This window comes from Triticum aestivum, chromosome 2D (assembly GCF_018294505.1).
Source record: "Triticum aestivum cultivar Chinese Spring chromosome 2D, IWGSC CS RefSeq v2.1, whole genome shotgun sequence".
NCBI lineage: Eukaryota > Viridiplantae > Streptophyta > Magnoliopsida > Poales > Poaceae > Triticum > Triticum aestivum.
In genome coordinates this window covers 407,393,019-407,405,976 of record NC_057799.1, presented here as the reverse complement: position 1 = coordinate 407,405,976, position 12,958 = coordinate 407,393,019, and the positions used below count along the sequence as shown (strand labels likewise).

The window sequence follows — 12,958 nt, the reverse complement described above, 5'->3', positions numbered from 1 at the left end:
TTAGGGATGATGCATTGATTATATCATTTACATTTAATTTATTGTCAGTTGTGTAGTTATGAAGAGGAAAATTATATATTCGTTTGAACCAATTATATGCTCATTTGCTCTCTCTTTTTTGCGGATGAGCTCATTTGCTCTTGTTGGCAGTCAAAAGCCAAATTTAAACTAGTACAAATATATTAAAAAATTGCTCCACTGACCGTATAATTTATCAGAAACATTCAATACATTTGTCACGTTATTTTCCTTTTGCCGTGACTCGGTCCCCCCTATGTTCAAATCATGGTTCCGCCCGTGTGCACATCACTTTATTAGGGCCAGGCAGCTGCAGTCCACAGTCCAGGTGACTGAAAAAGGATGCCTCGCAGGCTAACTATCTGCCTGAGTATTCTAGCCAGGCTAGCGCTACATTTTCCTGGACTCCGATCAAACAAACACCAGGCAGCTCCCACGGACCCTCCACGGCAGGCATCACACAGCATGAATGTGATCAAAATTGGCCTTTATTCCCCAAAAGGAATGCTCAAGAGAATATTATTAAATTTAAAAAAAAATGTGTTTGAGTGTTTGAATAATGATTCAAACTTTTTAGAATCACCGAGTACACGCACACACGCACATGTGGAGACTAGAGCCATAGGCGAAGCATCAAGTTTGAGTTATACCATTACCGATGTTTTGAGTTAAACAATGTTGATGTGAACTTTGTCTCCCCCCAATTTTATTTTATTTGAAACAATGAGCCTCCTTGTCGATTTTCATTTATTACATGAAAATAAATTGTAGAAAGGGCAAAAATAAAAAGAAAGCCAAGGAACATATGAGGCAGACAACAACCTCTGTCAAGCCTAAGTACAAGATGATGTGTCGGCTCGGACTCTCAAAGAGGCTCATAAGGATAAGGTGTGCGTACGTGCGTGACAGGGGTGGGTGTATGTGCATGTGTATGAGCATCCGCGTCTGTACTGTGATAATAAAAAGGCCTAAGCACAACCCAAAAGTTTATATTTGCTCTTTCATACGTTTCTCCCAGCATTTCCGTGATCTTCAGAACTGTCTCCTGCCGAATGAATATATATTATTGCACCAACCAATGGCTGGTTCACGGTCTCCACTATTTCGTTAAATCTCTAAAATAAATGCGAGCGCTTCTTATTCACTGGAATAGAGATAGTAACAGCCTAATACTTTTCTCTTCTCTGCAGTCTTGTGTCAAACGGTTATCGTGGTCTTCAAATGTCAGCCACCCATGTTATATCACTATTGTGCCATAAACTCATGAAACAGAGTGGTGGTCAGCACAATTGATTAATCTCTCGCCAGATCCCTTTCAATCTTGTCAAGGTAGCCGAGCATCGCTTGGAGACCCTTCTCGTCTGCAAATGTCGATCACAAAAACAAAACAAAATGTAAACTAGCAAAACTCAGTCAATAACCTTGTCTTGCACCTTTCTGAACGTTCGGCCATGAACCCAAATGCTGTCTTCCAAATTTACAGGCTAGGCGTGGCGTGCTTACCGAATCTGGGGACCGTGTGTCCGGCCGGGTGGCGTATGACAAGTGGATCCACGAACGAGTCCGCCAGCTCCTCGCCGTGGGCCTTCACGAAGTCACCGTCACCTGCGCGCAAGGAACTGCAGCTTCAGCCATTGCAGTTGCTCACTACACTTCTGCTGACAATTGCTAAGACGATAAGATGGCAGTTACCAATGAAGTGAAGCGAAGTGCAGTTGATCTTGTTGGCGTACGCCTTGGCAGCCAATGCCGGGGATTGGATCTTCGCACCGGATATGATCATAACGTACTTCACCCTAGGAACCATGTTCAAGGCCAACCCCTGCCATAGAACACAAGAACAAAATGCTCAGGTCGATTTAGCCGCAGTCGATCCAAAGAAGTAGCATGAACTGCAGGAGACGACGAGGACGATTAACAACTCACTTATTGCTGGAGACCAACAAGCGCGGCCGACAGGAGGGCGCCCTGAATATGATGATCACAATAGTACTACTCATCAGTTCATCGGAGTAGTATGAGTATGACGATTGATGTCTGAAACGAAGCTCGAAGCTAATGGAACCCAAGTTGAAGTAGTTTACCACCTGAGAGAAACCAAACAGTCCGTCGAACGGCCCTTGTCTCACCATCAGCTCCTCGATGCCGGCCAAGCACTCGCCGAAGTTCTTGTACTTCAAAAAATCCTGTCCCGAGATCGATCGATCGATCCCAGGTGTGAAGTGATCTTGCCTGTCAGTCTAACTGGAAAGTCAACTGCGCACTACCTGGTCTGTCGGAGGCCCGCCGGACTGACCTCGCCGGCGAAGTGGCACCACTCGTAGTAGGGCGGGTCGAAGACGCCGCGCACCGGGGAGTCGCCCTCGGCGGGGAAGGGCGCGTCGGCGAAGGCGAGGTCCAGGCGGGACGTGACGCCGGCGGGCCACCTGCCTCCGCATGATCTCCCCGCTGGTGCGGAACCCGTGCAGGCACAGGAACCGCGGCGCCGGCCGCCTCGCCGCTCCGTCGCCTAGTTCCAAGGCCCCTACGCCGTGGCGCTGGCAGCCGGCCACGGGAGGCTTTCGAGCCGTTGGGAGGCGACCGCGCGAGAGCGACGGGGCGGAGGCCTGCGTGTGACGCCGGGCGTTGCTCGCCGAATTGAAGACGATGTGACAACGGAGGTGAGCTGCCGCGGCCATCTCTCTCGGGTTTGGGTCGCTGCTGTGCTGCGCCACTCTGATTTGTACTTGGTGTTGCTTCCGCCGCGCTATTGCTTCTGTATGGTTCTGCCAATCGGGTGATTCCATGCTTCAATTTTTGTTTGGCTCGGAAAGAACATGAGACGAGATGGTCTTGCTGAGTGTTGGCCGAGGCCGTCTGTTCTTTATTTCTGTACAGTATTTGTAAAAAAAAATTGGAACATGCAGTTTTTTTTTTGAACATGTATTACCGAAAATCCTGAAATAAATTCAAAAAATGCAAGCACCATGATTTGAACCTGGTGGGCTGAGGATACCGTTGTCCTCCTAACCATCCAACCATATGTTGGTCACACAATGTTCTCTCTTCCTTAGCTTAACAAATTCTACATGTATTTTACACGGATCTTGTACTTCCGTTTTTTTTCCTCGTGTTATTTGTTGTACTATAGAGATACAGTATCAACACGAGAAAATATACTAGGTCCATAGGATGTGAAGGAGTAGTGGCAAAGAGCTAGACGATAGCTATCATTATTGAATAATAATCACACACACTTGCAACAACACAAAACTAAGGAGGTCACAGCTGTATGATTTGCCTATATGCGTATTTGATGTGTATTCAGGCACTAATCCTTGAGGTGCTATCAGATGCACACTTCTTTTTCGTCAACATCAGCGGCTGCTTCGGCCTCGGCCTTGACGGATGGAAGTTCAGATATCTCCTTTTCCATCTTGTCAAGGAAACGGGACATGACTTCCAAACTCGTCTCATCTGCATACAACAACAAGCGTGATTTTACGTTAGAAAGTTTAGGGTGTTCATATCGATGCATAGTAGTGAACCAAGAAACTGATAGGTCGCTTGAACCCCAAGAGCTATTTGAAGTTCTTCCATCCAGAAATATGTTTAGCATGTACACAGTGGCGGAGCTAGGTACAAACTGCTGGTGGGGGCAGGGGGCAAGGCTAACGCATGAGTGTTTGAGGGTGCAAAATGCTAAAAAAGTTATCATCTAGGCACTCCCCCCAAAAAAATTCTTCACTGCTTGGTCCAAAGCTGGTGGGGTGGGGGGGGGGGGCATCATAGCTCCGCCGGTGCATGTACAGATATCGAACCCTGAATCAGATCAACAGAGCAATACTGAAGTTTATTTTGCAGCTTAAGTTTGTGATCCTGTGGCCTCCAATCACAAATCTCTCATGTTTACAGTTTACCTACTAATCTCTTCCGGACTTCTAAATATCAACATTAGCACTACAACTGGATCGATATTACTGCCTAAACTTATGCCGTTCAGAGGACTTCGTAGATGGAAATATGAGCTTACCAACAAGCCTTGGGACTGTGTGGCCCTTTGGGTGCCGTATAATGAATGGATCCACAAATGACTCTATGAGCTGCTCACCATGGGGTTTAAGAAAGTCATTGTCGCCTGCAAATCAAATAAACCGGTGTGTTAATGCTCCCATGTTACTTGCTCACTACTCAGTTGACCTACGAAGGCTTCAAATCTTCCAAAATGAACACTCAACATGGAATGATATGAGAATTTGACTATCGACTGAAGTAACCATGGGAATAATATACCCCTAGAAATGGTGTCATCAGATGATATGTCAAAGCTTGACCTCACACAATATATATCGTTCAGAGTGTAAACTATGTCATGGATGATCCTATGGTATGTCCTTCCTCTGTAAATTATCCCCTAATAATATGCTGTTTACCATCATTAGAATACATCGAGCTCTTGGAAGTTTTTCATGAGTACTATCGTTAGAGTACATGAAGCCTTTGGAAGTTTTTTTATAAGTATGATACAAAAGAAGCACACAGTTGGTGAGAGTACTTTAAGTACATTTCCTAATCACATAATAAACACTAGAACATAACTGCACATGAAGTAGGCATGCCGGCTGGAAAATAAATATGATAAGGAGACAGCCATACGCACACACCGCCTAGGAAGCAACTGAGAGAACATACGCTAGCCAACAACCAACCACAACCAGCATGGCAACTGTAAAGGACTAATCTGTGAAGAACATATTGAAGTACCGAGGAAGTGAAGCGAGGGGATTTTGATCATGTTGGCGTACGCCTTATCGGCTATTGCGGGTGAGCGGAACTTGGCCCCGCCTATGATTATGAGATATTTGATCTTAGGAACTCTAGTCAAGGCCAATCCCTGCCAACAAAACACAAAACGGTGAGGTAAAGAACGTTGCAGCTCTATCAGCAATTCGGCACATCTTAGGAAGAACTACTAGTGGAACAGTCGAACTGGAGTTGATGTGGTAAGGTTATCAGAATCTGTCAGCTTACTTGTTCTTGGAGCCCCGGAAGTGCGCCAGATAGAATCGAACCCTGGTATTACCATGACAATTTGCAATCGTTAATTGACAATATAGTGACAGCAAATATGTTTAGGGAAGAGGTGATCCCAGTCCTGTTACCTGGGAGAAACCCATCAGCCCATCAAAGGGCCCTTCTTTAATCATCAGCTCCTCGATGTAAGCCAGGCATTTGTCGAAATTCCTGTACTCCGTGAATCCCTGTTTTCAAAGAGAAAAAAAACTCCATGAATACAACGTAGGTAAAAAATAAACTCAGATCCGCAGGCCGACATTCTGGGGAGGAGTTAGTACAAAAGCTAACAAAAAGGTGGCACTGGCTCCACCAAAGTTGGACGCAGGAGATTGGCAGAATTAGATCAGGCAATGGGGATATGGGCGGGATGGTGCGACCGTGGGAGGAAGGGAAGGTGGAGGCGGGGCGGACCTTGTCGAACTGGAACCACTCGTAGTAGGGCGGGTCGAAGATGCCGTCGACGTCGGACTTGCCCTCGGCGGGGAAGGGCGCGTCGGCGAAGACGAGGTCGAGGCTTGCCGTGACCTCGGCGGGCCACTTGCCCACCACCTGCTTCCGCATGATCTCGCCGCTGGTCCGGAAGCCGTGCAGGCACAGGAACCGCGGCCGCCTGGCCCCGACCCCGCCGGCGAGGCTGCCCATCCGCGTCTGCCTGGCGTCTGGACCGTCTGCGTGCACGCGCCGGCTGGTGTTTTTTTTCTTTTTGTTGGAGGCCGGTGCTCGGGGAGGGGCGCTGGTGGCCGTCCGTGCCGTGCCCGACGGTTTTATTCTGTTGGGTGGGAGCGTGGACCCCGTGGAGGCTGGAGCCTGGACGGGAAGGCAAGCTGCGGTGGGGCCCGCTGCGCTTCGCCTTGCCGCCGGTGTCGTGGGGTGTGGTTGGCGGAGCGAGTGGTGCGCGCGCGCCGCACGTCTGCACGACGCGGGCGAGCCGTGAGCCGTGAGCCGAGTGTCTGCGTCGGTACGTGGACGGTGACGTTTCTGGGCGTAGGGCCCGCGGGCCGGCGAGGCCTTCGTGTCGCACGTGGACAGGATGGCAGGGGTCTGCGCCTAGAGAGACACATCATGCATTCCGCGTGATTCCAGAAACTTTAACCTCGATAGTTAAAAAACTTGAAACGGAAGCACAAGTGGCGCAGGGGCTCGCTGAACCTGTCTACTTTTTTCTCGAATAAGCACGAGTGTGCGTATCATCTATTAAGAGAAGAAGGGGAAAAGAACCCCAAAATAGTTTACAGGGCACGGCTACATGACACCCACGTCAACTCCACCTAACTCTACCCGGCACACTATGTGACTACTCGCCCTGCGCCCATCTTAGAGCTGCCTCGATGCCCTGGTGCATATCGTCATCGCCGCGGAGCAGTCCCGCGTCTTTTCATAGCACGTATTCGCTAGCAATTTTCCTCAACAAGTCTTCAAGACATGGAGTCCTGCCATTGAACACAACTTCGTTCCGGTGCTTCCACACCTCCCAGAGGACTAGCAAGCAAGTCGCGCGCCTCGGCCTTGCTCGCTTCTTGGTCATCCTGTCCAGCCCGCTGCGCACGTACCAGTCCGATAGCGTCTCTTCCTGGCGAGGCTCAGCATGCCCCATGCCCAGCGCGGGCAGGACTCGAGTCCACACTTGTCGGACGAAAATGCAGTGCAGAAGCAGGTGGTTTATCGTTTCATCATGTTGATCGCACAACGGGCATGCGTCCTGGTGCTGCAATCCCCGCCTCGCCAGTCGGTCCGAGGTCCAGCACCTCTCCTTAGTGGCTAGCCAGGAAAAGAACCTGCATTTGAGCGGCGCTCGCGAGTCCCAGGAGAGCGAAGCCGTGGGTGAAACCTGGAGCCCCCAAAACTTGGCCTGGTAGGCCGATCTGGCCGAGAATTGCCCCTCCTTGCTCAGGCCCAGGTAATAGCGTCGTTGTCGTGCTCATTCAGGCGGGTGGCCGCGACCGCGGGCCATAGGGACAAGAATTGCTCCAAGGTGGTGTGGTCAATGGCTGGCCCGAGGTCACGCGCCCAAGCATCTGAGCCTATGGCTTCGTAGACGGTTCTAGATTTCTTCACACGCGCCGGGATGCGGTCATAGAGACGTGGCGCAAGCTCTTGGATGCGGGATCCCATAAGGCATCGATCCTCCCAAAACAAAGTGTTCTTGCCATCGCCAAGGTGCACGCGCGCTGCCGTCTGGAAGAGAAGTCTTGACTCCTTGGGCACGGGAATGGCAAATTCCGCCCACGGCCTGGAGGTGTCCGTCTTTTGTAACCAGATCCACTTTGTCTGCAAAGCTACGTTCATCCAACGCAAGTCCAGCACGCCAAGACCGCCTGCCCACTTTGGACGGCAGACGACGTCCCAGGCGACTGCACATGCGCCTCCTCCTGCCTCCGCCTTGCCGCTCCACAGAAAACTCCGACAGATTTTGGTCATTGCTGCGAGCGTTTTGGGTGGCAGCCCCAGAGCTAACATTGAATGGATGGGCATCGCTGTGAGAACTGATTGGATGAGAAGGAGTCTGCTGCTCTTTGGCAGAGTCGTTGCCTTCCAGTGTGGCAGCATCGCGGCGAGCTAGTCCACGAGTCCACGAAATTGCACTGCCGTTTGCTTCCTTATGGTGAGGGGGAGGCCAAGGTATTTGCACGGGAACTCTGCCGTCGAGCAACCAAGCATATCGCGGACGAGTTGCATTTCCTCCTAGGAGCACCGGATGGGAAAGCCTGCCGTCTTGGCAAGGTTCACATGCAGCCCCGAAGCGTGCCCGAACATGTCGAGGATCGACGAGCACACTGAGAGCTCCTGAGATTTTGGCTTGAGAAAAACCATGACATCATCGGCGAACATGGAGAGTCTTTGTTTGAGGCCCGAGCGTGCCAGTGGGGCCAGCAAACCCGTATCAGTGGCTCTCGCAAACAGCCGGTGGAGTGGCTCCATGCATAAGATGAAGAGCATAGGAGAGATCGGCCCCCCTTGTCTGAGCCCGCGGCAGTTAAAGATGGCATCGCCTGGCCTCCCATTGACCAAGATTCTAGTGGACAAAGTGGAAAGCATGCCACAGATCCAAGTGATGCATCTCCGCCCAAAACCCATCTGTCTCATCACCTCAAGCAGGAAAGGCCATTGAATTGAGTCGAAGGCCTTGGATATGTCAAGCTTCAACATGACAGAAGGGTCACGCAGCGCGTGGAGGCGCCGGGCTGTGCACTGAACGAGCATGAAATTATCATGTAAGGACCTCCCTGCTACGAATGCACTCTGATGATTACCCACGAGGGACGGCAGTTCGCCAGCAAGCCTGACAGCCAGAGCTTTGTCGAAGATCTTGAGCGCCCCGTGGACAAGACTGACGGGCCTAAAATCCGTGATTTGAACCGCTCCTGCTTTCTTCGGCAAGAGGACGACGATGGCCTTGTTGATCGCCGGTAGGCCGCGCATGTCACCTCTATAGAACTGGCCCATCGCCCGCATCATATCGTCCTTAATAATGCTCCAGTAAGAGGCATAAAAACGTCCCGTGAATCCATCCGGCCCAGGGGATTTGTCCATTGGCATGTTCTTGACGATGTGCTCAATCTCCTCGATTGTGAATGGGGCTTCGAGGTGAGCCAGGTTCTTCCATGGAAGATCGCGGGCGTCAAGCTGGAGCGAGTAGTCACGCTCGGGAGCGGTTCCGAGCAGCGCTGAGTAGAACTCGTCTACCGCATTTGCGATCTCCTCCTGATTCGTGAACGTCTGCCCGTTGTGTTGCAAGGAGAGGATGGCATTCTTACGTTGGCGATGACAGGCCTGACGATGGAAGTATGCGGTGTTGGCCTCGCCATCTCTGAGCTGCAACAACCTCGATCTTTGCCTTGCTATTGTCCTCTGCAACGACGCCAGCCCGAGTAGCTTCCGCTTGAGTAGTCTGCACAAGGCGTGCTCGTCCAGGGAGAGAGCCCTGGAGTCCATGGCCTCATCAAGCCGAGCAATGACCTCTAGGGCAATGAGGTTCTTCATCCTGACATTTCCAATCCACCGATCGCTCCAACGTTGCAGTGCTTTGGCTGTGGCTCGCAATTTGTTATCCAAGGTCAGGAAGGCATTATCGTGCAGGGGGACCGACTGCCAAGCCGTCTCCACCGTCTCGTGGAACCCATCGGCCTCGGTGAACCTGTCTACACATGCACCAGATGAATGGTACGCTCTGACAAAAAAAACCGATTTTTCCTTTTTCTTTCTTTTTTTAGGGGAAAATCTTCTTTTTCTTAACAAACGTGATCGAGTGTTCTATCCCACGTGTGAAGTTTCGTGAAGAAATGACATTTTTAACACAGTACAGACGCAAGCGTTTATATATACGTGTATACACTCACCCCTATGTACATACACACGCACACCCTACCTCTATAAGCACCTCCGAAAGACCGAGCCGGCATATCAGACAAAAAGGAAAAATTGATGCTCTAAAAAAGGTTTTAGAGGTCTGATTTTGTTTTTGCCGCGCAATACGTCACGGATGTCATTTACTAAGCTCCGTACGAATTGAGACCTAGGAGAGCCCCAAAGTTTTTACTTGAAGTGGACTCCACCTTTAAGGGTCTGGTCAGGACGTGGGTCCCGGATGACAGTATCGAAACCGACATTTAATTACAAAAATTCAAAAAGAATACCCTTCAGATTTTTCTTGTGAATTTCCAAAAATATTCACCATTTTTAAATTAATTACGAATTTTAAAAATGTTCTTAAATTTAAACTACTTCACGAATATAAAAAATATTCCTAAATTCCAAAAGATGCTCATGAGCTTTATAATTATTTACAATTCTTAGAATATTCATGATTTTTTTAAAATCGCATATTTATAAAATGTTTGTAACTTGCAAAATATTCACAATTATGGTGAAATAATTATGGTTATGAAAACGTGTTCAAGAATTGAAATCATGTTCCCAAATCTTAAAAATATTCATAATTTGGATGAAATATTTATGATTTTGAAAAATGTTCAAGAATAAAAATTATGTTCTCAAATTTATAAAAATATTCATAAATTCGAAAATATTCGTGAATGAAAAAAATTAAATGAAAACAAATATGAAAGCAATCAGGAGAAATAAACACATGAAAAACAGTAGATAAAAAAGAGAAGACAAAACCTAACGAGACGTTTCCAAAACCGGAAGGACCGGCCTACATGACCAACCTAATAGTGCACGCTAAGATTTGAGTTTACTCGATAACCTCCACGCTATGCGTGAAATGTGAATTGCTATAATAACCCTTGAAAGGAAAATAGAATTAATTCTAAGACCGAAGGACGGTGCGACAAAGCGTGAGTTACCCTCTAGTGGTATGTACTCTCTCCGTTCCTAAATATAAGTCTTTCTAGAGATTTCACTAAAGACTACATACAGAGCAAAATGAGTGAATCTACACTCTAAAGTGTGTCTATATACATTCGAATATAGTCCGCAATGAAATCTCTAAAAAGACTTACATTTAGGAATGGAGGGAGTATGTTACAAAATAAAAACGAGTTTGGTTAATATATTTTAGATTTAACAATCCAGCCATGTGTGTGTGAACCCATGTTTATCAGCGTTTTCATGCAGAAGATAGGCAACGAAACGTATCAGCATGAAAATCCAACACTAATGAAAACTAAAAATAGACATGACGATGTGTGCTTCCGTCATCTTTGGGTGCCTTCTCTGGACTCGGCTCCCCTGACGTACTGCAGGGTGCAGTTGGGTCACTGACAGGTGGGCCAACTTGCTTTCGGGCCCACCTGTCAGTGGCCCAACTGCACCCTGCAGTACGTCAGAGGAGCCTCGTCCGCCTTCTCTTAGGGCATGGCCAACGCTCCAACTTGAAGTGCTGCCCCATAAGAAAAGCTGCTGATGTGGAGGAGAGAAGGAAAAAGACTAATGCTTGTAGAGATGAACGACCTGCAGAGGAGGTAGGTGCTTCGTCCAAAAAGTGAAGGAAAGCAAGAGAGATGAACCGGTAGCGGAAGATATAGTGCATGTGTAGAGGGGAAAGTAAGGGAGGTATGACGCATGTGTGGTTCGGTCAAGCTATGCCTGCGTTGGACAGGAAAATTTTGTACGATGGTCTCAACCTAAGTGGCACATGGGGCACCTACATTGCCTTCATAGTCCATGCCCTTAGCGAGGCGCATCGTCTGAAGATGACAATAAAATATATTATACAATAGAATATGTTTTAGTACTCCCTCTAATAGTTACCTTTGTATGCCCCCATGATTATGTAGTTTTTTCGATAAAGGACATTTCATTGAATAGATATATCGAGGTGATACAATCGCATCGAAAGAAAGCCCGGCCTCTGCATAGCTAGATGCACACAGCCAAAAAATTCCAGAATACCCTAAAAGCAAAAATAATTTGATACAATGCCAATCAAAAAAAAAATGTCCAGCCTAATGAGTGGCAGATCCTATCCGTAGGTCACACCGCCATCCATGGGGGTAGAAAACCTCCCTGGCCGTATGCTCCAGCCATGTAGACGCCATCATAAAAAGGTCTATGTCCTCCGGCCTCTGTAGGATAGACCAAGTACGGAGCCATCGTGTACACACATGAATAACCTGCATAGAGATGAGACACATTTGTTATTAAAAACCACATCATTCCTGGTAAGCCACAGTGCCCAGCATAAGGCCGCCGCTCCCACAAGAATATGTGCAGAAAATTGTTTATCAATACCCCGGAACCAGTTGCCGAACATGTTCCGTGCACTACATGGTGGGTATAGATTCGAAGCTACTTGAACTATGGCCCAAACTGCCCGAGCGAACTTACACTCAAAAAATAAGTGTTTAATAGACTCGTCATGTTGGCAAAAGACACATGTCTTGGAACCATGCCAGTTTCGTCGTGCCAGATTGTCTCTAGTTAGGATGACTCCTCTGTTAAGAAACCAGAGGAAAATCTTCACTCTTAGAGGGATTTTGAGCTTCCACAATTTCCTGTTATCAACTGGAACATCACAATGAACCATTGCATCATACATGGATTTTACTGAAAATTCGCCATTCAGATGCAAGTTCCATCGAAAAATGTCCGGCTCACCTGACAGTTGAATGTCCTCCAGGCGAGTGAGTAATTCATTCCATGCTGCCAGGCGAGGGCCAAAAAGGTCCCTACGAAAAGAAATATCAGGGTTTTCTTGTCCTAAAACTTGTTTGATTGTGACGAATTTATGTCTAACAATCCTATACAAGCTCGGATATTGCACCATTAGTGGGTTATTCCCTAGCCAGATATCTTTCCAGAATCGAACCTAAGAACCATCCCTAACTGAGAAGGTCCCAAATTGGAAAAAGAATTCTTTGGCCTTCATCACACCACTCCAGAAATGCGAATCTCCAGAAATTATGTAGTAATTTCAAATTTAATTGGAACATTTTTTATTAAGAGAATCGGTTTAGTACTCCCTTCGATCATTTTTACTCTGTGCCTAAAAGCAGGCCCGCATACCAATACGTGTGTCGCTGCATGCTTTGTAACATAATGGCCCCAGCGCATCTGCGCTTGGATTAGAAACTCCATGTCCTGTATAATGGGCATAAGGCTGCAGACAATAGAAGGGTGTGCGTGCAGGAGTGAGCTTGAGCTCACATGAGCTTGAGTGAACAGTAAATTATAAAAAAATAGAAAAAACTGAAATTGTTATGTGTTTTATACACGCGTGCAAATTTTCACGATGAAATCACATTCGTGGAGGTATGGGAAAAATTGATGCTCCGAAAAGTGTGTTTCTAAATCACTTGGTGTTTAGATTTGAGGGTCAGCGTTGAAGATGCCCTAACACATCTTTGTGATAAGGAGGCAAACGAGTCTAGACGTTGATGCCTTTGGCTCAGTTATATTCCCCCTTTTCTTGCTGATACTCTTC

The 12,958-nt window shown here is 47.8% G+C and overlaps 1 protein-coding gene and 1 pseudogene across 1 annotated transcript; both read right to left on the bottom strand.

Annotated features, from left to right (window-relative positions):
• Positions 1 to 1,049: 1,049 nt before the first annotated feature.
• Positions 1,050 to 2,815, bottom strand: LOC123053452 (esterase C25G4.2-like; annotated as a pseudogene).
• Positions 2,816 to 3,042: 227 nt separating this feature from the next.
• Positions 3,043 to 5,847, bottom strand: LOC123053453 (esterase AGAP003155). The gene is made up of 6 exons (XM_044476935.1): positions 5,485 to 5,847; positions 5,160 to 5,258; positions 5,029 to 5,070; positions 4,762 to 4,891; positions 4,031 to 4,135; positions 3,043 to 3,474 (listed from the first exon to the last, which is right to left on the bottom strand). Exons 1-6 carry the CDS (start codon positions 5,713 to 5,715, stop codon positions 3,347 to 3,349), a joined length of 735 nt encoding a protein of 244 aa, XP_044332870.1. The 5' UTR covers positions 5,716 to 5,847; the 3' UTR covers positions 3,043 to 3,346.
• Between the last annotated feature and the right edge of the window lie 7,111 nt (positions 5,848 to 12,958).